Source organism: Cydia strobilella, chromosome 18 (genome assembly GCF_947568885.1).
Source record: "Cydia strobilella chromosome 18, ilCydStro3.1, whole genome shotgun sequence".
Lineage (NCBI taxonomy): Eukaryota > Metazoa > Arthropoda > Insecta > Lepidoptera > Tortricidae > Cydia > Cydia strobilella.
Window position 1 is genome coordinate 14,619,151 of NC_086058.1, and position 27,814 is coordinate 14,646,964.

At 39.8% G+C, this 27,814-nt stretch overlaps 1 protein-coding gene across 1 annotated transcript; it reads right to left on the reverse strand.

Moving 5' to 3' along the window:
• Window positions 1-20,435: 20,435 nt before the first annotated feature.
• On the reverse strand, window positions 20,436-24,348 carry LOC134749633 (uncharacterized protein K02A2.6-like). Its single transcript, XM_063684649.1, has one exon. It carries the CDS (start codon window positions 24,297-24,299, stop codon window positions 20,436-20,438), a length of 3,864 nt encoding a protein of 1,287 aa, XP_063540719.1. The 5' UTR covers window positions 24,300-24,348.
• Between the last annotated feature and the right edge of the window lie 3,466 nt (window positions 24,349-27,814).

Below are 27,814 nucleotides of genomic sequence, written 5' to 3' on the forward strand. Positions count from 1 at the left end.
GCGGGCCGCAGCCCTCCGCGCCCGATGACTCGGCGCGATACGTGAGTGACCCGTTATTAATATGTTTAATATGTCTGTGTCTCACGGAAGTTTTGATATTAAAAATGTATCTTTAATTAACATTTAATAACTACGACTGTTAAGATTAATTTAGTTTGCGCTCAGTCATAAACCTCTAATCGAAAATAATTATATATCGGGTTAATCTTTTACAAGCTTATCCGGTGATATAATTAATCCGGATTATGAGGTATCTCGAAACAAGCGTTTTAATAACTCGATTAAAAACCTCGATTACCGTAAGCGGTTCCGGTCCCTGCACGGAAGACATGAAGGTCAGGCTGATGAAGATAGGAAGAAATGGAAATTTGTCTGCATAAGGACGAAAAGGAGAGATATTAATAATAATTGACGGACACCCGAATTGATTGTCACCCGTTGACCACTATGTAAAGGGTTCGCAAGAGGAGGCTCGGAACTGAAGGTGGCAGAACCGGAGCCAATCCTACCATATGCCTGGCTCCGGAACATGCTGCGACACAACACCAAGGTAAAACACCAACAGTACTGGACAAACCTAGGTACTTGCAGACAGGCAAAGGAAGCCCTCCCGACGATCAACCCAGGTATGTCACGGAGGCTGCGACTGCTGAGGAGGCCACAGCTCCGGCTACTAACCGGAGCCATAACTGGCCACGCCCCACTAAACAAGCACTTACTAACCATGCGTGCATGCGTTATGCGTGTGTGCTTTGCAGGGCATGCATGATGGAGGCAGAAGAGACAGCCGCCCACGTCATCCTCGAATGTCCAGGGGTGGCAGAGTACCGGGCACAATAACTCGGTTCGCCGAGGTCTCTCCCAGAAGTCGTCGGCAACATCAAGGGTCTGCTAGGCTTCTTGGAAGAGCTGGGTTGTCAACATAGAGTAACTTATACTAGAGCGGTACTGTCATAGTAAATTTTGTAACCACAGAAAATTCACTGCCATCTATCGACACACTTTAAAACTAAAAATGAAGATTTGTAAAAATACGATATAATGTATTTAAATATGGATAAATGTTTTTTTTTAATTTGCATTAATTACTTTTATGATTTTGACCCATGTTCTTTCACTGATATGCGTTAAAATTGTTAAATAACAAACGATACCGTTAACGCCATCTATACGACAGTAGGCCAAAGCTAGTAGCGCCCTCTGAACGAGAATCAAATTTTCTTGATTTTCGAGGCACGTTTTTTTCTTAGACTGTATCCATCTATTATGGAGTTATATCTATCTTTGGTTGTCAAGAAGAGTGCCGGCAAACCATCACGCAAAATAGGCGCAATATATTATGACGTCGAGTTGCGGAAACCAAGCCCGCGAAAACATATAACATATAAAGGGTTCGAAACGTCGGGATGTGTTATAAATTCAATATACGCGATATAATCCGTTTTCATAGTTTTATTTCATGAGTAACTATCGCGGTAACCGAAGACAATATTAATAATTGACGGCTTCTGTAGTACCATCAAAGAGAATTGAGTGCATAGAGGTAATTGTCATAATAAATTTTGTAAACACAGTAAATTTACTGCCATCTTGCGGCACATGATTAAAACTAAAAATGAAAATGATTAAAAATATCCAAAAATATAGATATATATGGATTTATATTTTATTTGTCGTAGTTACGCTACGTTTGTCTATAAATGTAAGTATTTTAATAGTATATGAATGTTTATATTGTTTAATTGTATAGATTTTTTATTTTATTTTTATTTTGTAACAGTATGTAAGCGACTTGGACATGATCTGTGTTTTTATTCAATAAATCAAATCAAATCAAATATGACTGTGACCCATGTGATTTCACTTAATGAAACTTTAAGAATTTGCGTTTTACATATTCATGACCAATTATTATTATCTATTGTTTCTTATAAAATGTAGGACTTTTGCACTTAATAGGGGGTATTACTGCAATGTTCTACCGCCAGTGCAGCACTAGCACTTATCGTAAACCATAGAATAACTTATACATATGTTTTATTTATATAATGAATGATTTTACTGTTATTATAAAAGACTGTCAATATTTTTATGTTTCACTATTTACCTATGATATTTACCAAACTAATATCAAACTATGATATTTTTTTACACCACTGTAACAGTTTCACCTATGTTTTACAAGTAAACACTTTGACTTTGACTTTTCATTCCATGCTCGTGTATTTTTCTTATACAAATAATATACAACGACCATGCATGTATTAATTACGTACGTGATCATTTAAAGACGTCAACGATCAAAGAATGTGAACCATTGTGCCCGGTATCCCCTGGCAAGCTGAGAAACAATTGTGTTTCCCCGACCTCCTCTAATCTGGTTGCAATGTCTGTGCTTAACTGGATAGGTAAAACTATTTACAATACCTGCTGCAATTTTTTAATATTACTGAGGTAAATTTTTAAATGTAAATATGGGTTTTTATTAATTTTATAAAATATTTTTAGACTGGAGTCCGTGAGTCATCCTTAAGGCAGCGTCAAGCTCCCAAATTTTCACGAAAATCGGATAGGAAATGCAACCTAGACAATCCGAAACGGAGACCTTCGCTAGCGCTCTGTTAATAAGCGAAACTAGGGTCTCTGTGAACTGTAGACCTCGCAATTAGCTTAAAAAATGTAATACATAATTATTAAAGATAATTACATGAGGTAACTATTAGTCAACCCCGCTCGTTATCGCTCCCGGTGCAAAAGTGCCCATAATGCTCACGGCATTGCCCCGCTGGATGGCTATGGACAGCCTCTGTACCAGGAACGATTTTTGTCTAAGTCGACGGCCTATGTCACGCACAAATTGTTTCGCGTCCGCACCCCAGCAGCCCGCTGTTTCCACCGCAAAAGGGACGAAAGTATACCGCGAGCCCAATGGAGCATACTTTTGGCGCTTTTATTAAAAATGATTATTTTTTCGAGTCATCATCACAGCGAACTCACAATAGTCGTAGGTCGTAGGAGCCATACACGTGATTACACGTTATTAGCGCTTAAGTCCCTTGTGTCAATTTCCGTGCATTCGAATATTTTTATTATTTTTTTACCTAAACATTATATTATTTCTACATGCGCCACGCCTCTAGCCAGGTCGTATTCGCGTCTAAAAATCAAATGGGTTAAACGCGCCCGCTCCGCGCCGCGCCGCGCCGCTTCGCCATCGGGTCAAGATCGCTCACCTAGGACACGCATTACATTAAAGTTTACATTAAAGACTGTCAATATTTTATGTTTTACTATTTACCTAGTTTGATAATATTTACCATCACTGTAACGCTGCATCTCACGTAGGTGAACACTCGCGAACGCGAAGCGTGCTGCGCAGCGCGGCGGGCCCAAGGCGTACGCGTTCGCAACGAGATCGCCCACGCAGGACACTTCTCAAAGGATTGATTCACCCCGCTCCGCGCCGCGCCGCTCCACGTTCGCGTGTAAACCGCTTTCGCAACGAGATCGCCCCCTTAGGACACTTCTATAGATATCAAAGGATTGATTCCCCCGCGCCGCGCCGCTTCGCTTCGCGTTCGCGTGTTGTTCGCCTACGTACGCTGCGTAACAGTACATGAGTAAGTAGCGGTCACGAACGGTACAAGATATACTTACTTACATAATCACCCTCCATATCTCCTGAATAAATATAGCCTTCCGTATTTTCCAGTCCGCCAACAGCCTGTAGCGGCCGCTAGTCTGCCTAGCTTTCGCCATCTCTCGCATACATGAAATGTCATTTACGTGATGGCTTCCCTTTTCCACACTTCAATTGTCTTTAGCGTAGCGTTATTCTCTGGGGGCATATTTTTTTATTTATTTTTTTTGTTTATTTTAACCTGGGTTCCGGCAGAAAATCAGTGCTTTGCTCCAAAGAGCGAAGCGTATCACTGAGCCGTGACCCTTTTGTCCTGCTGCAACGCACACAGTTTGCACATAATTTTATTTTTATTAGGGTATTTTCGTTATAATTTTATTTCTTTGTTAGTGTAAGTAGTAATTAGTATTTTTTTTTCTTCTGATGTGTTTGTAAATTAATATTGTGTGTAATTGCAACTGCACAAATAAATCATTTATCTATCTATCTATCTATCTAGTATCAATCAACGAAAGATAAATTCTTCATTTCTCAACTAACTAGCTATCCAGCAAACCGTCTTCAGAACATGGAAGTAAAAAGACGCATCAATCTTCCTCCATCAGCCAGCACGCCCTTCCAGCACGCCCTCAGAACACGCGCCATAATTACTTCTAATTAACCATTAATTCCCGTTTAATTGCTATCGTCTTTTTTTCTTAGATATTCATTAGCACTGTGTGTCATTCGCAGGCAGGAGATTTATTTCTGTCTGCAGGCATAACGATATTTTTGTAGTAAAAAAAGTTAAAAAATACATACTACTAGGGTAAACCCTCCAGTGCAGAATGAAAACCCCCAGTGAATGAACAAATTCACGTTTTTTGTCTAAAATAAGAAATTTAGCAATTTCTACCACTTGTCATATTTTTAGGGTTCCGTACCTCAAAAGGAAAAAACGGAACCCTTATAGTATCACTCGTGCGTCGGTCTGTCTGTCTGTCCGTCTGTCTGTCTGTCTGTCCGTCTGTCTGTCTGTCTGTCCGTCTGTCACAGCCTATTTTCTCCGAAACTACTGGACCAATTAAGTTGAAATTTGGTACACATATGTAAGTTTGTGACCCAAAGATGGGCATGTAACGTAAACAAATAAAATTTAAACATGGGGACCTTTTTGGGGGGGTAAATGAGAAAATTAAAAAATAAAGTTTTTCAAACTATATCGTGTTACATATCAAATAAAAGAGCTCATTGTGAGAAACTCAAATATATATTTTTTATAATTTTAGAATAAACAGTTTAGAAGTTATTCAAGAAAATATACAAAAAATGACCATTCCCCCCTTTATCTCCAAAACTACTGGGTCTAAAATTTTGAACAAAATACACAAAATAGTTCATTACCTATAGATCACAGGAAAACCTATTAGAAATGTGTAGTCAAGCGTGAGTCGGACTTAATTACTTAGTTTTTGATTCGACCCCTACGGGTTTTTTAAAGACATTTCACATAAAAAATACATTGTTTAAATTGTGTAATGTACGGAACCCTTGGAACGCGAGTCCGACTCGCACTTGGCCGGTTTTTTTCTTATAAACAACTTTATTTCCTATGTTTTCGTTGAAGGAAAACGTCGTGTGGAACCCGTACTAATCACTATATGCCCTAGATTACCCTTTGAGTTGGAAGGTCGGACGGCAGTCGCTTTCGTAAAAAACTAGTGGGTTACGCCAATTCTTGGGATTTGCTGCCAAGCTTACCCCAGGCTCTCATGAGCCGTGGCAAAAATCCGGGGCAACGCGAGGAAAATGATGATGATTATTAATCATTTTACGGCTTACTTAAATGGTGTGTGAATTCCCCGTAGACATTCTTATCATCATTTTCTGCTTCGGCTGGCTCAAGATAATTACCTACCACCATGAATAATTACAACAAATGCTATAACTTTCAAAACCACCTATGTAAGACAACTTTAGCATTCGAAAAACGACTTTACTTACTTGTATTAGGGTATAATTTAAACTGCGCGTTATATGCCCAATAAGAAATTATAGTGTTATTGTTTAATAATCAGCAAACTTTAACAACGTCGCTTCTTATTTAATAGTGTAGCTAAAAATAAACCCTAACGTTTTAAACATACAGTTGAATATCAATTGAGTGTAAATAGATTTAAAGAGGTTTCGATGATTATTGAATTGAGTATAACATCGCTTCTGAGATTTCAGGGGATTCGGCTACTGGTAAATAATCTTTTTGTATCTGTTCTACCCAATGAGCTTCTGAATCATTAATTTTATATAAATTAGGAAATGAGCGGTTTGGAATGGATTGCTTTGCAAAAATATATTGTATCTTTAGCGGAAAGTGGACGATCAGTTATTTTAGTTATTTACATATACATATATATTACTTGACTGTACATATATTAGTTTTGAATGATTCACGGTTAGTTTCACTAGACTTATATTGACCGGGATATAGACCGTGATTACCTTTTGTATTATTTGTGAGCTCCCGATATTTCGACGCAGTTACATGCATCATGTATCGGGAGCTCACAAATAATACAAAAGGTAATCACGGTCTATATCCCGGTCAATATAAGTCTAGTGAAACTAACCGTGAATCATTCAAAACTCTATATTTGTGCCATTTTCAACCAAAAGGTTACTTATTGTCGCTTGTCAGGCGCTATTTCCATATAGGTTCAATTAGAAATCAACCTTATCAACAAGCGACAATGTGGTACCTTTTGGTTGAAAACGTCACATATATTATTTAACTGGGGTCGATACATTGGAGTCAAAATCGCATTTAGTTACACCAGCGCGTTCAGTCGTGTGGCGAATTGCGCAGTGGAAAGGCGTCACCATTGGTGTAAATTGTGGACGACAGACAGACAGACAGACGGACAGACAGGCGGACAGTGACTTTAGTAATAGGGTCCCGGTTTTACCCTTTGGGTACGGTACCCTGAAAAGGAAAATGGAGACTACATTTGTATGACGAAACGCTCGTTTTTACGGTTCCGTACCCAAAGGGTAAAAACGGGACCCTATTATTAAGACTCCCATGTCCGTCTGTCTGTCTGTCTGTCCGTCTGTCTGTCACCACTGTCAACAGGCTGTATCTCATGAACCGTGATAGCTAGACAGTTGAAATTATCACAGATGATTGTATTTCTATTGCCGCTATAACAACAAATACTAAAAACAGAATAAAATAAATATTTAAGTGGGGCTCCCAAACAACAAACGTGATTTTTTGCCGTTTTTTGCGTAATGGTACGAAACCCTTCGTGCGCGAGTCCGACTCGCACTTGGCCGGTTTTTTAAATAATTTATCAAATAACTACCAAGTATTTTAATATGTATAAATAATTGTTTCTTATTAAATACCTAATTAGTTAAAAACTGTTGTTACTTATATAATAAAATTAAAATTAATTAATAAAAATTAGAAATAGTGAAAAGTTTGTTGTATATATTTAATGAATAAAGATATGAAATAAATATAAATATACAGTTCATAAAGAATACCTATTGCTATTAATGCAATTTAATAAAACATGAACACTGATAAAAATTGTACATTAAAAATACCATTTTTAAGTGAAAAATACGAGTAAAACGAATGAAACATTTTAAAGCATTATTTTAAAACGTAAACAACCTTGCAGCTGCCCCGCGATATGCTCGGAAAAACTACGAAAGCAGTCATAAATATTACTCGATATATACAGGGTAAACTAGCTATTGGGGTTAATCCAGAAATGTTAAATATAATGGATATATATAATGGATGAATATATCTACATATATAATATCATTGAGCTGCACAATGTCCATCAATGATTTTATTGTCAATTGAAACAGTTTTCTAATATCGTTTGGTAAAAGCAGCTTTTACTGCAGCAGTAAAACATGTTTTCAAATTAATCGCATTGCGCATGTAATGTCTTCGGACCCTCTTTCTTCAAATACATTTATGTGAGTAATCCTTCTGCCTTATTATAGAGACGGAGCCAACTTGCACTGATTTCGTTATAAGATACGAACAACTGGCGTACTTGTGTTGATGCAGCTGCTTTAGACTATACGTTTATTTTTCACCACACCAGCTGGCCGGCTCTCTTTATTGTTCAAAAACTGATAAGAAAGCTGCATTTTATCCACATGTGTGCAAAGTAATAGAAGGCAAAATAGAGGGCAAAAGAAGTAGAGGAAGAAGGAAGCTAACCTGGATGGATAATATTAAAAGCTGGATTCATTTTATCACGCTGCCAACCTGAGCAAAATAGCACAGTTATATAATCTGTGGCACAGGATTGGATAGAGATAAGTTCCAAAAGATGGTCGCCGACGTCTGATAAGGACAAGAAGTGGCAAAGTAATCAAATGCAAATGTTATTTCCTTGTTGGCTGGTAGAATTAACTTTTAAATGATGATTTGATTTTGTCGCTCGTTTTTTTTTTTTTTTTATATACTACGTCGGTGGCAAACAAGCATACGGCCCGCCTGATGTTAAGCAGTCTCCGTAGCCTATGTACGCCTGCAACTCCAGAGGAGTTACATGCGCGTTGCCGACCCTAACACTCCTCTCCCTCGAGCTCTGGCAACCTTACTCACCGGCAGGAACACAACACTATCGTCTATCGTATCGTGAGTCGTGATTCAATTTTGGAATCTTTCGCTCGCTCGAGTATCAATATTAGCACGAGAGGTTAAACGTAAAACAACTACTTTGCCCCCTTGTAAAACAAATAACTATTTATTACTTAATTTTGGTTTATTACAAAATTTTATTGCTTGCCCTGTTACTATTTATGTATGTGTGTAAGTTGGTTGATGGGTCAAATCTTGGAAGCTAATACTTCGGGAAATAGGTCAAATTTAGCTTTCAAGATTTGACCCACACTAACAAGTAACTTGCCCTGTTAGCAAGTTAAATAAAAGCTTGTAAAAACCGTATCCAACGCGCTGTCCTTACCCGAACAAAGTAAGACAGCGATAGCGTTATCTCGACAATAAAACAGAACAGTCGAGACGCAGCTTGAATGCAGATGGGCCGGAAACCGCCCCACTCAAACTTAATGCATATTTTAGCATAAACTCGGCTTGAACAAATTTAGGTAGATATTTAAGGATTCAATTGTTCGCTGCTCATGAGTTGGCTACATTGGCAATGCCTGGGCCATGATGATGATGATGTAATCCTGTTATCCCTCATTAGGGACATAGGGATCTCAGAAGAATTTTCCATTTGTCGCGATCCTGAGCGGCGACTTCCAGCTCTTTCCAGCTAAGTCCAGTTGAGCCAGCCTCCTTCTCATGTACCATTTACTTTTTTTCTAAAATTCATCAACTTTTGGGTTATTTATACTCAGAATCACGAGGACTATCGATTTCAAAAGAAAAAAAAAATGTGTGCCCAAAACTCATTGAATTGGTTGCCGTGTTCTCGAATTAAATTCCAAGTTAGTTCTACTTTTCCAATGCCACATGGGCGGGACTGAAATCGCGACTCGTCAAACAGCGTGCGAGTAACTTAATCACTCGCCCACCGGAAAACTTGATTGCATGAACCGCTAAACACCGCGTAGGGGTTTCATTCCAATCGCACAAAACGAAGCGAGTTTAACTCTCAGGAGAACCATAATTCATAATAATATACGTGTGGCTAATGGTAAAGATTTTAAGTGGTATCTAAAAAAAATGGTTGTCGGTAAAGTCAGTTTACGGACGATAAAGGTGACTGTCCAATTGTAACTGCCGCTGCACTGCAGTTGCGACGTTACGCGGTGCCGCACTACTGTAGCAGCACGACTGCGGCTGTTGCGGCGTGCAGTCGCGACAGCGTTCGTTGATGGCTTGTCAATGTCGTCATATAATGTCATACGTACAAATAAAATACTAATTTACTTTTGTATTTTTTACGTGAAGAAGCGAGTGACGATAATGCTACATGCTACATGAAAAAGAACACCAGTTTGCCTTTCTACAATAGTCAGAGTCCGACGAAGGCAGCTACGCAATATTAATAAAAAATCTGATGTTTAAATGTGATCCTTTATTCAGATAATATTGCCGATTAAATGAAAAGCAATTCAACATTGAATGAGACTTAATAATTGACGAAATACAATCAAATTACTCAAATAAAATTAATGCAGAGGAAAAATTATTCTTAACATTAAGGTAAGTTCACAATGTGAAATTTTCTTCCCCATCCTCTTGCCTAAATGCGTGACCACCGCACACAGCAATCCGACGGAAACGGGACTCATGGAGTTCGTGATATATACGGGGGGAGTGCGCACTTGATCCACCTGCATCACGTATAGGTACTCGGCCGTCAGAAACGTGCGGCTGGATTTAGAAGTCTGTAATAAACGTCCCCTCAAAACCATGTCAGGTAGGCTCTTTTAGCAGGCCTTTTATTGATTTCTGCAAAGTGATTCGTGGGTTCTGGAGATGACGATGCGACACGTAAGAATAAAATTATCCAATGGTGGGCAGGCAGTCGTTCGGTGTTAGCAAAATATTACAGATTTATCTTTCTAAGTATCAATATTAAGCCAATTTTACTTTCCTTAGGTACCAAACAGTGAAGTATGATGAATAAAATAATTTGTAATTTACACTTCATATTGTCCAGTTGCAGGTGTGAATGGGCGACGGCACTCTATGATATGACCGCACCATCCATATAAAACTTGACGGGCGAGACAAGAAATCCTTTATGAAGAAAGATATTTCCCTCGCCTTGGCCGATAGAAAGAACTTTTAATAAATTAATTTGAATAATAAATGGTTTCCTCGTGTTGGTGTGAAGAATTACGTGTTGCACTGTAACACAGTTTGTTTAACCCTCATGCCTTGAGACCTCCGCAACTGTCAATATTCTAAATTTTAAACCATTCGCTTCTCTCGTGGTTCAATTTTGTATCGTTTCGTATGTTTGGATATCAATATGTTACCATGAGGTATTAAATAACATCTTTGCCCCTTGTAATAAAAATAAATGATTGCTTCTTTTATTTAGCTCAGGAATGGCTTTGCAATGACAAAATGAGAAATTGTCACCATAAACGACATTATATAATATGATATATTACAATACAATTACAGTTGCCAGGAATATTCGGCAACTATTTGGTATTTGGCCACTTTGCCGGATATTCGGTATTCTATTTGCCTCTCTATCGCTCGTGCCCTGTCGAGCTTATAGCTATCCTCGCAAAACTACGAAAAAATAAAAGAACAGTTTATTTAATGAATCTATAAATAATATCGTCGTATTATTTGAATCCCTAAATCAATAATCTCAAAATACGCTAAATTTGTGAAAGCTGATTCCACAAATCTGCCTTAAGTTATATACCTTAGTTTTATTGGATGTATATAATGTACAAATTTCTAGAGAAGGCGGAGAATGTAAAGTTATAGCAAGAATTGTGCCTGGGCGTGGGCATAGATTTAATAATAAACTATACAATTATTTTCTGGATCAACAAGAGTAGAACCTAAATCAACTTCAACTGAATGCTACTAAACAAAGCCCTCAATGTCAACCTTACGTGCAGAACATGTTGAACATATAATGTATACACTTTTTTGGGAAACAGGTTTTTCGTAAATTAATAAAAAAGTAAAAAATAAGACATGTTTTATTTTTCACAACTCTTTATTAACTTTAGTTTTGTCCGCCATGATCGTGATATCAGCAGCTTGAGCCTTGAACTGCAACTTGTAGGTACCTGGAAATTAGAAATTATCTTTTCAGTTTCATGTTGTATTTTGAATATAACTATGTATTTTTGTATGTATATGATTTATTGCTTGCAAGTTACATATATGTATGTCTGTTTGTTGAATTTAACTTCAAATCAGTAAAACGGAGCTAGTAGCGGACAAGCTGTGTTAAACGGTTTGTCTTTAGATATTCTGGCCACATCATCACAGAAAATAAATAGGTAATAGTGACCCGACCACCAAAATGGACTTTTAAATATTCGTAGTAAAATAATATTAATTTTATACTTACATCGACGTGATCCTCACAGCAATATTGTGTGTAACACTTGAAGTATTCCATTCCACATTTACTTCACGACAACACCGTCTTTCACGTAGGTCTTCGCGGACTATAATTTTTGTAAATCATTCCCACAAGTGGAAACAAGGTTTTTGATATATTAAGCAATCAAAATCTACTGTTTAGGTATTAAAAATTATAAATCAAATCGTAAGAAACTAGCGGTTTAACTGAATTTTTTTATTATGACAATTGATGACAATGACATCTTTGACAATTACGTAAGTGACGGATTTATTTACTATGGTTCGATAACTTTTACTATACGATGACATTATTATATTCAGCCTCGCGAGAAGGTCAAAGGTTTGTTGAAATATCTTGAATCCTCGATTATTATATCGCAGCAAATGTCGGAAACTGTTTAAAAACCTAATATCTCGAAATGGTTTTCGAAATAGAACATTAAAAAAAAATTAACAATCCTAATTAGAGATTGGATTTTGCAAGTAGTGAGTGAGAAGTGCGACTGTGTGCACGTTTTCCCCCGCAAAAAATGGCAGAACGATTTGTACGGTAAGATATCGCTTGGGCTCCTCCCTTCCGACGTGTCGGAAGCCGGTGTTGCTCGAAGGGTTTGCCAGACTATAGTTAACTTCCGAATTTGACACTCTCTTTTTCGGACCTATCATTCTAGTTTCCTAACTGGCTCTGTGATACTCGTATGGCTCAATATAGATTAGCAAAAAAGTTTACAGTAGTACTACAGTCGCCATCAGATATGTCGGAGCGACCGAGGTGCTAAATATATCTGAACATGCACTCTAGCGCCTTGACAATAAAGGCGTGTTCAGATATCTGTGAGCTCCTTGGCCGCCCCGATATATCTGCGATATATGGCGACGGTACCATCAGGGTTGTTTATCCGTGGGTGTAATAACTCCTTAGAACGTAGTGGTTATATCCTCTTTGCTTAAAACTACTAATATCTGTGATCAAAGACAATTCAGTGCAGGTGACAGATTTGACGTGCGGTCTGCAGCCGCAGTTGCAATAATACACCAAATACGCAAAAATGGCCATGCTACGTGCAGTCGGTCTCGTCATTCATTTTACTATGGAAATTGACAATAACACCGACGTGTCGGAGCAGTAGTGCAGCTGCGGTCGGGAAAACGTTAAAATCACCATATTACGTGCAGTCGATATCGTCATTCATTTTACTATGGAAATTGACAATAACACCGACGCGTTTGGGCCGCCGCAGTAGTGTCGGAGCAGCAGTGCAGCTGCGGTTGGAAACGGACAGTCACCTTAATTTTGAGTGATAAGTCAAATACGACCGTGGTACACTAATTCATATAGCAAATGTACTAGACGTAGCTAAACCACAAAATAAGTAATAGTATTATCATATAGAACGGCCACGCACCGCCCCGCCCCGACTCGAATTACCTCGCCCCGCGCCAGCAGATTGACGGCCGTTTGTCGGCCGCTCAGTACAATTTTTAAGCAACTTACTCTATAACGCATGCGCGTACAGACCTGACGTTCGCACATAGAAACGCAAGTGATTTTTGATGTATGGCTTGTCCGCCCTGTGGCTAAACACTGGTGCGCCGGCGTTCAGCTCGCCAGCTCGGTGCCTAGCGCCTAGCCAACGCGAATACTCGACCATGGCAAACAAGTGCAACTCCAAGTTTCAATCGGATTCCAGAAACTTTCAGCGCGGCCCAGTGCTTAACCGTACAGTCGCCATCAGATATATCGGAGCGGTTCAGGCGCTCACAATATCTGAACACGCCTCTATTGTCAAGGCGTTAGAGTGCGTGTTCAGATATTGTGAACACCTCGGCCGCTCCGATATATCTGATGGCGACTGCACAACTTTACATTCCGTTTCCTACTTGCATAATTACTTTACATTTGTGGAGGCATACTTAATCTTAGACATGCTTTAAGTAAGTGTGCGAGTACTTTAAACAAATCAGTTGCTTGCATAAAAAGTGATAATAATTTATTATCCTTTTTTAAGTCAGTTTTTCTTATTAGGGTTCCGTACCCAAATTTTTACCCTTTGGGTACGGGACGGTAACGGGACCCTATTACTACTGTCCGTCTGTCCGTCTGTCTGTCTGTCTGTTTGTCTGTCTGTCTGTCTGTCTGTCTGTCTGTCTGTCTGTCCGTCTGTCTGTGTAATATTTACTGGTTACTACAGAAAATTAATCTAGTAGGTATATTTGTTTGTTTAAGAACAGCCTCCGGCCTCTTGTTTTGAAGTAACGAAATTCAAAATAAAAATAAAAACTATAAATAGGCTTCAAGGGCTCTTGCAAAAGTCCATACAACATTTTAGGGGGCCCGCTTTACCAGACCGCTGGACAATATCGGCCTGTTCGGAACTGTAAATTTTTTGTTCTAACTGACAGGCTGATATCGTCCGGCGGACTGATAATCAGTGGGCACCTTTACAGTGACATCATATAGTGACGTGAAAAATACATAAAGTGTAAGTTATATTTAAACTTAAAACAAATTCAACCGAAAATGGTATTAAATGTAACGGTAAATGTATAAAGAAAACGGTAACGATAAATTTGCGGCGAATATTCAATAACTTCCCGCAAATGCCCGGAAAAGAGAATAATTTTAAAGTGATTAAGGACCTTTTCGATCGGGGCTTTTATCCCTATAAGTTGGTGTGCACTGCACAGATTTCAGATTACAGATTTCAGATGATTTATTAATAAATGTACATCTCATTTACATGTCAAACAAAAATACAAAATATTCAAAGATAATATAAACACACGGTACGATATGGACATTACAATAACAAGTTATAATTAGGCCAACCTAAGTTTGCAGCGATTTTGATAGCGTAGACTCTGCAAGTCTTATTTAAACATCACAATTTCATAGAAGTTTGACGTTTAAAATAACACCTGCTCAGTCTGGGCTATCCATAGACATATATATTACTTCGTAAAGACCGGCCTTACGAGCACTACGAATGGCGCCGATGCATTGGAGTCAAAATCGCAGTTAGCTACACCAGCGCGCTCAGTCGTAATTGCGCAGTGGTACTAATCCTACTTGATTAAATGAAATTCTATTCTAATTCTATTCTATTCTATTCTAGTAGTGGATCTGTGTAGGAGTGGGTCATAAGAATTAACCATTCATATTTAACCCTTAAATGCATGATTTTTTGTATAACTTTTTAATAAATTGAAATAGATGTGTCATGTTGTATAGATTGAGGGAATAATATTTTGGATAGCTGCATATTGAGCCACGGACTATCAAATATACGATGCATATATACATCATTATGCATTTAAGGGTTAATTAGGTTTTTTTTTTCAGTTTGTTAATAACTATACTATCATAAATTTTGGTCCTTCGAGCCGGATTAAGTAACCCTATGCGAAGATTTCGCGAATTCGGGTTACGGATATTATGGAGAAAAACGCAGTATAAATCCCGTAACATTTACAATTTTTTTAAAGGATTTATACTGCGTTTTCTCCATAATATCCGTAACCCGAATTCGCGAAATCTTCGCGTAGGGTTACTTAATCCGGCTCGAAGGACCAAAATTTATGATAGTATAGTTATTAACATAATTTTTTTTTCTCTTGCGACTGGTTTCCCTTTTTAGCCACGGGCGGAGCTCACCGGAGAGTGGCGTGACTGTCGCGCGGTCGGCGCAAGGGCGGTGTTTTCCCGCGTCATTTGAATTATGTAGCCGATAGACATGTTTTATTATGCCTGAACACAGTTCATAGCCACTCTCATTAGCACAACAGTGTGCTATTCAATTTCCATTTCAATCTCGCTTATTTCACACATATATTAAAGTCACTTACACGGTAAATATAAAATGAAGTAAGCAGTGTAACCAATCAGGTCGGCCACGGCTCTAATGGTGGGAATTTCGTCCGATTAATACGAATTCAATTCCGATCGATTAATAAGATTGCCAGATAACCCCCACCCGCCCCCCCTATTACTAACACGCGTTACCTTTTATTGATATGTGCAAAAGCGTCAGACTGTGACAGTTCAGTAAAGTATGAAAAAATTAGTTCCAGTGAAATTCCGCAACATGGCGCGTGATCATATATTCCTGGTCAGGCTTTAGCATGAAATGTGTTGTTTTCGTATTTAGTAATTATCACGTTGTTTCAATTGAGCGGTTAGGTAAGGTTAATATAAACGTAAACATCGAATATTTCAATGACCTAAATAGTAATTTCAGAGCTTCTGCCGCAAAATACCTTCCTTTAATTAAAATTTGAAGTAGCTTACCTAAGAACACAACAAATAAAGAACCAAAAATGAATTTTAAATACCCGAGACGGCGGGAAATATAAAATATTATACAGAGAAATTGTATTCTTTGAAGCCTTTTGGGCTGTTTACCGTTATTAAATACTTTATTAAACTTTCCTATAGGGAAGATTTTAATTTAGGAAAGATAATATGTAGTAGATAAAAGTAACCGGGTGGTTGATAAAACAACAGGTCAATTTGAACATGCATTTTGATATAAAAATGATGTCATTTTTTACAAGCTTTTATTTAACTTTATAGTTAGTGTGGGCCAAATCTTAGAAACTAAATTTGACCCACTTCCCGATTTCCGATTGAACTGAAATTTTGCATACATAATGTTAACGCGACTAAATGTCTGCGTGATATCTGACACTACGTAAGTAGGTACATAATTATTATATATACGTATGTTTATTTATTTATATTGAATTTGTATATATTTAGGTATATTTAAAATGTATATATGTAAGTATAGTATCATATTTAGTAGTCTCGACTTGGATCTTTTTCATATCCACTCTTTACAGTCCTGCACGAAACTGTCTCTGTTTAGCCCAATAGTTGACTGGTAGAGAATGCATCAAGGCGTTAAGTCCGCCATTTGTACTCTTTTTGTGTAAATTTGTGCAATAAAGTTTAAATAAATAAATCAACCGGATGACAATGCAGTATTATGATGACATAGAGCTAGATAGCCATGGAAACTCTGTTTGGGGTTGCAGCAAACAAATTAATTGTGTTTGGGGTTGTTAGAATAATCTCGATTAGTATTGCCTGTGGAAAGAAAAGTAAAGTCAGCGATAAAAGCTTGTACCAAAAATGATATTTTTGACAAAAACTTATGTTATCTTTCGCGCATGCATTTCGCTCGCACTTGTTCGTAACTGTATGGCGCGAGCGACACGTACAAGCGAATGATAACATATTGTAGACATCATTTTGACATCAAAATATTAATCGAAATTAAACTACCGTGACACATATTTCAAAATATTTAGATCAGCACGGTTTCACTCACTATTACACGACTACTAGTGCACGACGTATAACCGCTGCGGACACTCGTGCCTGAGGAAGGATTCCCGAAGAATCCGAAACATGTCGCCAAAATCGACTAAAAATAATAGTGAGTGAAACCGTACTGATCTAAATATTATCAAAATATTAGTTTGAATTGGCCTCCAGGTCGTTGATTCGAATGTGTTTGCGTCAATGTCAACGTACTTTATTTGCTCCTAGTATTTCAGTAAAGGAAAGTTGTAGAGAAGTGAATAGACTGAAAGAAAATACCAGTAAAAAAAATTAAGTAAGAAATATGTACCTATATGTGACGCTCACGCACGTCCCAAAACTAATCACACATTTATCATAGTGTCGCTTATGGTTATCATTGTATAATAAATAGAAACCGTATGCTCACTACTTACACCAAAGTCCTTGTATACCAGACCTGCGTACTAAGTGTATTGCTGTACGCATCGGAAACATGGACTACATACGCGAAACAAGAACGGAAGCTCAACGCTTTCCACATGCGCTGCCTGAGAACTATTCTTGGAGTTACTTGGCAAGATAAGATTAGCAACGAGGTAGTGCTCTCAAGAACGCATTGTTGCAGCCTAACTGCTATGTTAAAGCAGAGAAGACTTCGCTGGCTCGGTCACGTACATCGCATGGACCCTGGGAGACTACCACGCCAAGTTATGCTGGGTCAGTATATTTTAAGTGTTTGTTGTTATTTTAAGAATATTTTAGCGTGTACTCTTAGGTATTTTAGTATTAGTTATATTTTTATATCGTACGCCGAAAGGCACACCATGGCTCATGGACCTAATATATTACTGAAATGACACCTTATGTAACCCATGATGACGAAATAAATGAATCTTTGAATCAGATAGCGGACGTAAAAAGACCTGTTGGGCGTACAGCTCTACGGTTTAAGGACTCCATGTAAGCGGGACATGGACAGTTTTGGCATTCGGACCGACAGTTGGGAGAAACGTGCTGAAATGAGACCGGAATGGCGTCACGACATTAAAGTCGGAACATCAAAGCACGACGATGACTGGCTGGAGAACCTTAAGCAGAAAAGTCTTCGTCGTGCTCTACCACCTCCTGCGGACTCGCGTTTTGTGTGCGATCGATTTGGCAAGAAATGCCGCGCTGCGATAGGACTTTACAGCCATCAACGGCGATGAGGGAACCCATAAACCCACAAGCGCCGCAACAAGCATCTACAACAGATGATGTGGCCAATGATGATGAGCTATCACGGTTCATGAGATACAGCCTGTGGGCTGAGCACGGTAGCATTTTTATCGCCTGTCACCATGCCTGTCACGTTGTAACAAGTATGTAAGTGCGAAAGTAACAGGCATAGTGATAGGTGATAAAAATGCAACCTTGCTGACACCGCTGGTGACAGACAGACGAACAGACAGACAGACATACAGACGGACAGCGGAGTCTTAGTAATAACGTCCCGTTTTTACCCTTTGGGTATGGAACCCCAAAAATGATTTATTTGGGACCCCAAAGCACCTATATGCCGTTTTTGATTGATCATAAATCAAATTAAATAGAATAGTCCTTAAATGCACATTTTTATTGAAAATATACTCTGCCAATTTAAATTAACCCAAACAAAATTGGAATACGGAACAAACGTTAACTTTCAACTGTTTATTATCAGGTGTTAACATTTTTAACCGGTACCGAAACATTAAAACGTGTGACCGCACGTTGCCTATCCGGTTCAAATCGCCTGTTCAGCACGTAATTCCAGGCGGTTCAACCGGCAATTCGCGGCGGTGAACCGGGTAATTATTGGTCCATTCCAACCCGCTTGAACGGCCTTTTACAAACGACGAGACGGGGGAAAATAAATATTACTTTTGCGAAGACGTAGACTAGGTACACTAGAATCAATTTGGTATATGAAAAAGTTGTTATATAAATCCTCGGGTGACAAGCAAAAGTCACTAACACCACCACAAGTTCATAGCCATAGTGAACCGTATTATTATCCGAATAAGGTTGATTTTTGTTTAATTATTTGTCAGTAATTAGTGAGTTTTGCTTGTCACCTGACGATATATAAGTTAAAACGTACAATCTGGTCGCTGGTTTTCTTTTATACCACATCGGTGGCAAACAAGCATACGGCCTACCTGGTGCTATGCGGTCATCGTAGCCTGCGGACTATGCATTTTTTATACTACGTCGGTGGCAAACAAACATACGGCCCGCCTGATGGTAAGCAGAGGTGTTACATGCGCGTTGTCAACCCTAACACTCCGCAACCTCGTAACAACAACTATCAACAACAACTAACTAGGTCAACGACTATCGTGTCGTATCCGGCTCGTAGATAAACAGGGTACCCGATTACCTCGCGGGATGGTCACCCACGTACGAGTTAAAATGTAATGCCACTAATGAGTGAGCCTTTGAATTACTTTCAAAAGTTTGTTTCCTTTTTGAGCTTACACATTTAAAGAGATTCAGCGTCTTGGTGTTTTGGTGCTTACAAAGTTGAAAATTTAATTTACTTTAGTGTACAATTTCAGTTTTAAACACTGTAACATGGCAAACCTGTATGGTACCTACAGCCACCGCGCGCGCTGGCCGGTGGTAAAAAAATAAGTAAGCCTTTTCCGCTCGGCTTTTGTTCTTTTTTTCTGGTGAATTTTCACTCGGAATTTGACTATTACTAATTTGTTTTTTTTTTTATGAAATAGGAGGCAAACGAGCAGACGGATCACCTGATGGTAAGCGATTACCGCCGCCCATGGACACCCGCAACACCAGGAAGTTGTAAAAGTGCGTTGCCGGCCTTTAAGATGGGAATACGCTCTTTTCTTGAAGGTTTGTGAGATATATAGGAGCCAGGAACACTGGGATAGCTAATTAAAAAGGTCAATGCACGTCTGTTCGTATTCAAAGATATATTCGAAGACAAGTTACAACTACCACCAAATTATGACATCGAATTATTTATAAAAATCTTAACCTACCCGCGAGTTGACTGACCGAGCGATCAGTTGTGATACGTGTCTATGTATGTACCTGCGGTACTATACATGTACATATATCACACCCTACCACTTAACTAAAACTACATAGTATACGGTCGTCGGCCATGTACTAATATGGCAAGTAAGGATCCTGTGAAAACTTCTCCTCCAGGCCAGATGAAATTAACCCTACTAAAACTAATAAATGCTACTAAAACTGACATGGAAAAGCCGTCCCCACTATAGATAGTCGTATCTACTCTATCTCTTACCTATTACCATAATAAACTGACAACAGAACTTTCTTAAATATAGTTATTTATAAAGTACACAATAAACAATTATAATACTGGTTATAATCTACTTTTTTTTATCCTAATAATTGTATTATTACAAATAACAAATAAGTACCTAATATAATATGGGATTACCATATCTTTCTACGGGCAATGGCACACGTTTAGGTATCGGGGCGGGTGGCACAGAGGCGAGCTCCGGTGGCGGGCACGGCTCCGAGTTCTCATGGTTATCGTCATCGTCCGCCGCTGGGCACGCCGTTATAGCTAAGCGTGAGTTATTGCGTAACTGATCTATATGCCTTTTAATAATTTGACCGTCTTCCCTTTGCACCAAATAATTACGCGAACCTAATTGTTCCGTGATCGTACCGCTAACCCATTTCTCCCCCTTGCTAAAATTTCTAGCCCAAACATTATCATCTACACTACACGACCTTGAGACGCCCCCCGCGTTTTCGCGCTGTCGGAGCTGCGCGGCGCGCGCACACTCGTGCGCCGTGGCGCCAGCATCGGCGCGCAGCAGGTCAAGTCGTGTGCGCAGACCTCTTCGCTGCAGCAACCTCGCCGGCGACTCGCCCGTGCTACTGTGAATAGAATTCCTATACGCCAGTAAATATGACTGGAGCGCAGCGTCCACGTCTTGCCTATCCCGTAACGCCTTATAAATTGTTTTTTTGACTAGCTTTACTGCACCTTCCGCTGCTCCGTTTGAAGATGGATGATACACCGGAGAGTAAGTTTGTTTTATGCCATTAAATTGCATGAACTGAGTCAGTTCTCCACTCGTGAACGGCGGGCCATTGTCCGATACCATCATCTTGGGTAGCCCGAAACGCGCAAATATCTCCCTTAAAACTCTGATGACGTCATCTGCCGTCGTCCTCGTCATTTGTTTTACTTCGATCCATTTGGACGATGAATCTACGACAACTAAATAGGTCATGCCGTTTAAGGGTCCTAGGAAATCCATATGCAACCTACTCCAAACTTCTTCGAGATATGGCCAAGCTTGTGGTGTAGATTTGGCTGGAGCTGGTGCTTCCAAAGCGCATGTGGTGCATTCTCGACACGTTTTCTCGATTTCAGCATCGATGCCGGGCCACCAAACATAGCTCCGGGCAAGACTTTTCATCTTGACCACTCCAAAGTGGCCTATGTGCAGCTCACGCAGAACATCAAATCTTAATGACGTGGGTATCACCATTCTGTAGCCCCACATGATACATCCTGCTTCTGAGTACAGTTCGTGACGCCTTACCCAATACGGCTGCAGCTCAGGATCGTCGCACTTTGCCGGCCACCCTGACTGTAAGTACATAACCACTTTTCTCAGTAGACTATCTGTTTTTAAATTCGTTTTGACTTGATCACTAGTAATTGGTAAGAAATCCTGTACGAATTGTACATATGTTACCTCTGTCCTGTCCGCTGCTTGCTTCCCCACTGGTAACCTGGACAGTGCGTCAGCTCCATTTTTGTCCGTAGGCACGTATTCTATGTCATACTGGTAACCAGATAAAATTACCGCCCATCTTTGTAGTCTGCTCGCGGCCATCGATGGAATACCTCCCTTATCTCCGAAAATTGATACCAACGGCTTATGATCGGTCCTTAGCAAAAACCTTCGGCCGTACAGGTACTGATGGAATTTTTTTATACCAAACACAATTCCCAAGGCTTCTCTTTGAATCTGAGAATAATTTACCTCCGCCGCATTGAGCACTCTGGACGCGTACGCAACAGGCCTTTCCGTTCCATCTGGCATCTGGTGCGAAATCACAGCGCCCACGCCGCTCGAACTCGCATCCGTAGTTAGACATAAGGGAAGTTCAGGGTCATAGTGCGCCAACACCGAACTGGAAACCAAACAACGCTTGATGGCATTAAACGCTTCCGAACATTCCTTGGTCCAAATAATCGAAGCCCCCTTCCTTAATAATTTGTACAATGGTGTTAAAGTCATACTTATATTTTTAACAAATTTCCCATAGTACATAATCATTCCTATGAATGAGCGAAGCTCGGTTAAATTAGCCGGTATCGCCATGTCCTTTATGACTTTTATCTTTTCCGGACACGTGTGAACCCCTTGTTTACTAATACGAAACCCTAAATACGTCACCGACTCCGCGAAGAAAGAGCATTTTTCTTTCTTTACTTTCAACCCAAATTTCTCGAGGCGTCCTAGCACTTGATGTATTGTACGCAAATGATCCTCCCTGTCTACTCCCGTTATAATTACGTCATCAAGGAAAACACCTACTCGCGGTAAGTCTGCAAAAAGTTGTTCTAGTTTCCTTTGAAATATCCCCGGACTCGATGAAAGCCCATAGATCAGCCTATTATACATATACAAGCCTTTATGTGTGTTGATCACGGTATAAGGTTTGGATGCCTCGTCCAACTCGAATTGTGCATATGCTTGAGACAAATCAATTTTTGAAAACGTTTCCCCCCCGTGTAACTTGACCAGCAGGTCTTCAACCCTAGGCAAGGGAAAACGGTCAATTTCTAAGCATCTGTTCAGTGTTAATTTATAATCGCCACATATGCGAATACCTCCATCACGCTTCACTACCGGTACTATCGGCGTGGCCCAGTCTGACGTTTCGACCGGCGTGATAATGCCGTCCCGCTGCAGCTGGTCCAGCGCGCGCTCCACCGGCGCGCGCAGCGCGTACGCCAGCGGCCGCGCGCGCATGTACACCGGCGCGGCGCCCGAGCGCACGCGCAGCGCCACCGTGCCGCCCGTGTACCGCCCGAGCCCGTCCGCGAATACATCCTTATACCTAGAAATCAATGAATCCATAGTAAGTTCCAATTTGGTATCGATCTTATTACAACTAAACTGGTCCAGACCCATTGTCAATTCGTAAAGCCATTGTCTTCCTAACAATGGGTTTTTGCCCCCTTCTATAACAAATAAATCTAAAGTTATCTCTTTGTTTTTATATTTAACTATCGGTGTAATTTTACCGAATGGGCGAAAACCTCCTCCCGCGTAAAAGTTGAGTAATACATTAGATGTTAAAATAGGTAAATTTTTAAATAATTTTTGATAGCAATCTAGACTTATACATGAAATAGCACTACCGGTGTCAACTTCCATTTCCAAACATATACCGTTAACGTCCAACGTCATCATAAACGGCTTATAACGACTTAAACTGCCTACAGATAAAGCGTTAAATGGTACCTCGTTCAATAACTCCTCCTCATCATCTTCATTCGCGCCCAACGCATGTACTCTCGCTCCGGTTTGTAGTCGGGGACACACCTTCTTCAAATGTCCTTGTTGCATGCATACGCGACAAGAATACATGCGGAATTTGCAAGTTGCCGCGTCATGACTGCCGCCACAAACACGACACTGGCCCTGATCGCGACCGCGCTGCGCTTCTGCCGCTCCCGCTCCGGGCGCCGGTCTCGCCTGCGCGCGTCCGCCCCATGCCTGCGACGCCGCCTTGCTGCGCCCCGCTGCCTGGTTTGCCCCGTTAGCCCTCCAGGTCCCCGACGAGCCCTGCGTTCTGGCCCCGCTTGCCGATGCGTAAAGCACTTCCACGACCTCTTTACTAGTGCCGCGCGTCTTACTATCGACAGCCGCCGCGTCTTTCTCTGCTGCCTCCATGGCAACCGCTAGCTTCCAGGCCTTGGCGAATGACAACTCGTCTTCTACGAACAACCTCTGCCTAATAGTATCGTCCGCTATGCCGCACACGAATTGATCCCGCAGATTATTTTCCAGTTCCGTCTTAAAATCACAATATTTAGTCAACTTCTTTAAATCCGCGACATAAACTGCCAACGACTCGTCTTTTTTTTGTATTCGTTGACGAAATTTGTAACGTTCCGCCATTATGCTCCTTTTAGGTTGTAAATGATTAGTCATCAGCTCTTTTAGCGCTTCAAAGTTCTTTGTTGACGGTTTGTCCGGCGTACACAATGTCACTAGTAACTCGTAACTTGCACTGCCCATCACTGTAATTAACGTAGGGACTTTCAATGTCTCCGTTACGGAATTCACTATGAAATAGCTATTTATAAGTTGTCTTATAAGTGAAATTTCTGTAATTTCTTAGACAATAAATTTCTTTAAACCGAAAATATTGTTCTAACCTATCCACATACAACGCCCAATCGTCCGTGTTAGGATCAAACGGTTGCAACTTTCCAATCGACATTATAACACTGTCTTTTCACTGCCGCACGCTTAATTGTCCGAATTCGTCGCCAAATGAGATATATAGGAGCCAGGAACACTGGGATAGCTAATTAAAAAGGTCAATGCACGTCTGTTCGTATTCAAAGATATATTCGAAGACAAGTTACAACTACCACCAAATTATGACATCGAATTATTTATAAAAATCTTAACCTACCCGCGAGTTGACTGACCGAGCGATCAGTTGTGATACGTGTCTATGTATGTACCTGCGGTACTATACATGTACATATATCACAGTTTGAAGGTCATATCGGTCCGGAAATACCGCAGGCGACAGTTCATTCCACAGTTTATCTGTGCGAGGCAGGAAGTTTCTGGAGAAACGCACAGTTGAGGACTGCCAACCATCTAAGTGGTGAAGATGGTAATGTTGTCGCGTAGGGCCATGGCGAAACGAAGCGGCAGGGATTAATCCAAACAATTCCTCGGAGCACTCCCCGTTATACACGCGATAGAAAATGCAGAGCGAGGCCACCTCTACGCAGCGCCAAGGAGTCAAGCCGTTCCGAAATACGCTGGCAGTCGACAAATCGAGTCGCTCTTCGCTGGATGCGGTCCAGAGGGAGAAGCTGGTATTGGGGTGCCCCTGCTCATAGATGAGAACAGTATTCCATGTGTGGGCGAACCTGCGCTTTATACAGCTGTAGGCGGTGGGCCGGCGTGAAATACTGTCTCGATCTGTTGAGCACACCGAGCTTTTTTGAGGCTAATTTGGCCTTACCCTCTAAATGGCCGCGGAACTGGACTTCACTCGAAATGTCGACGCCGAGGATTCCGATACTGGCTGCGGCAGTCAGGGGAGTGCTCTCAAAACGAGGTGACACGACAAACTCTAACTTTTTTGCGGTAAACGCGCAAACCTGTGTCTTGGCAGGGTTAAAACGGACTAAGTTTAGTCGACTTCATTCAGAGATTTATTTTAGGGAAGTCTCAATTTCAGACACAAGTTTGTTCCAGACACTAAGTTTGTTTCAGACACTAATTTGTAAATCGCGGAACTCTGATTAGCAGTGATTACATTTATTTGTCTTACTCGATGCTCATGCTTTATTTAATGTTGAAAGTTCCTTCATATGTAAAGTAGTCATATAGATTTATGGGTACATTTGCATTGACTGATACATTTAAGCATTACGTTCAAGTACCTAAACTTGAGCATTGGTAACAGCAGTAGTTCGTCCAGCGTCTAAATTAAAAATTAAAAAATAATAAAATAAAGTCATTTGTTGTCGCAAAAAACAGAAAACTTCAAAAACAGCAATGGTCAAAGAAAAATAACGCACAATAAGCACAAAAATTAGGTCACAAGGTAAATCGAGGGTCGTGGAGGGAGGGTGCTTTTAGGGCCCAATAAATTTGCTGAAATTTGTGTAGGTACGAGTAACTCGACATTAGATCACTAACGTCGATCGGCCGATTATTCGCTAATGAGGGCTATCGCGTATGAATTCGCCGCTAGGGGCGCTAGTGTAGATGGTGGTCTTTTCCATAGTTCGAAATGTCAAATGTCACTTGTCACTTCAATGACTGACAGCTGTTCTTTAGTCTTTTGGACCACCATCAACAGAGGCGCCAGCTGGTGAGAAAAAAAACGATAGCCCTCATTATTCGGTATTCGGTAAGTTTTTCATTGTTCGTATTCGGCAAATATTTTTAGGGTTCCGTATCCAAAGGGTAAAAACGGGACCCTATTACTAAGACTCCACTGTCCGTTTGTCCGTCTGTCCGTCTGTCTGTCTGTCTGTCTGTCACCAGGCTGTATCTCATGAACCGTGATAGCTAGACAGTTGACATTTTCACAGATGATGAATTTCTGTTGCCGCTATAACAACAAATACTAAATATTACGGAACCCTCGGTGGGCGAATCCGACTCGCACTGGTTTTTTATTGTTTGTCTGGTTGCGACATAAAATGTAAGCTTCTCCAGAAATTTTCAAGTTACTCTCTGCCAGGGGGGCTACCGCGAAAACCGAAATTCGCAAATTGCGGGGATTTTTCTCTTTTACTCCAATGAAGGCGTAATTAGAGTGACAGAGACAGATGCTCGCAATTTGCGAACTTCGATTTTCGCGGTTATAGCCCAGGTTACGTCTTCCCGTCGTCATTAAAACGCACGGTGAGACATGTTGAATCTCTTTTGGTTATTTGGCGAAGCTTGTGAATTTGGTTGCAGTCCGTTGCCTTTCAACCTGTTTATTTTAAGAAAAAGTGGTTAATTTTAGCTGCCAATGTAGCTAATTGAAGCCTTTCCGACTGGTTTATTAAAATGAGATGAACCGAATAGTTCGGTGTGATTAGGAAAAAGTAAGAGTAAACCTCAAAAAAAAGTTTTTTTCTATGTTTCTATGTATTTCCTCCATCATCATCATTAATTTAAGAGCCTAGCTCTTGTCGGTGGAGCAATTTCCATGTATCTCTTTCCTGAGCCTTTCGTTTGACCGCCTGATACGTCACGACGTTTATCTTTTCCTTTAGTTGGTCCATGTATGTTCTTCTTGGTCTCCCTCTCTTCCGCCTTCCTTCTACTTTCCCTTCCACAATATTTCCTCCATACAATGGCCAAAAATTTTTCGGGTCAAAATATTTTTTCTTCTACTTTTTCCTAATAAGAACACGATACCGAATATGCCCTTCGACGGATCCCCATTATTTTATAATTTAAAAAAAATGGCGTTGATATATTTTGAGTAAAATGGTCCATACCTATAATTATACAATAGTCTGGCAACCAGTTTCTCAAAAGAAAAAGTAAATTTTAAAAATAATTATAGATGCCAAGATTCGAGCTCTCATAGAAATAATTATGGATCTGCCTTTTTCTACTTTCAAGCTGGTTTTCCAGATTATTTTATTTTATTTTTTATTTTATTTTATTTTATTGGGAAACAAACAGCTTACAATAATACAGGATATAGATATTATGACTAATACATGAGCCAAAACAGTTTCCACTAATGGAATAAAACATAAATGCTCAAAGGGAACTAGAGTAAAAATACATTATAACATATCATTTCAATCGTTCTAGGAAACAGAGAAAAAGAAAAAAAAAAAAAAAAAGAGTACATCAATACAACATCATGCGTCTGCAACAAAATTTGAAAAGTAATAAAATAAAATATATAAAATAAATATATAATAAAATAATAAATTAAAATAAAATAAAATAATTATACCTAGTACATTCACCTAATATTCAATTTACGGCAATTTATGTTATTATCGCGATTGAAACGACGAACAAATTAACGATGCGTAAAATTA

What these genes read in the sequence shown, in the direction of transcription:
- LOC134749633 (XM_063684649.1), bottom strand. Translation starts at nt 24,299, where the DNA reads ATGGGCAGTGCAAGTTACGAGTTACTAGTGACATTGTGTACGCCGGAC.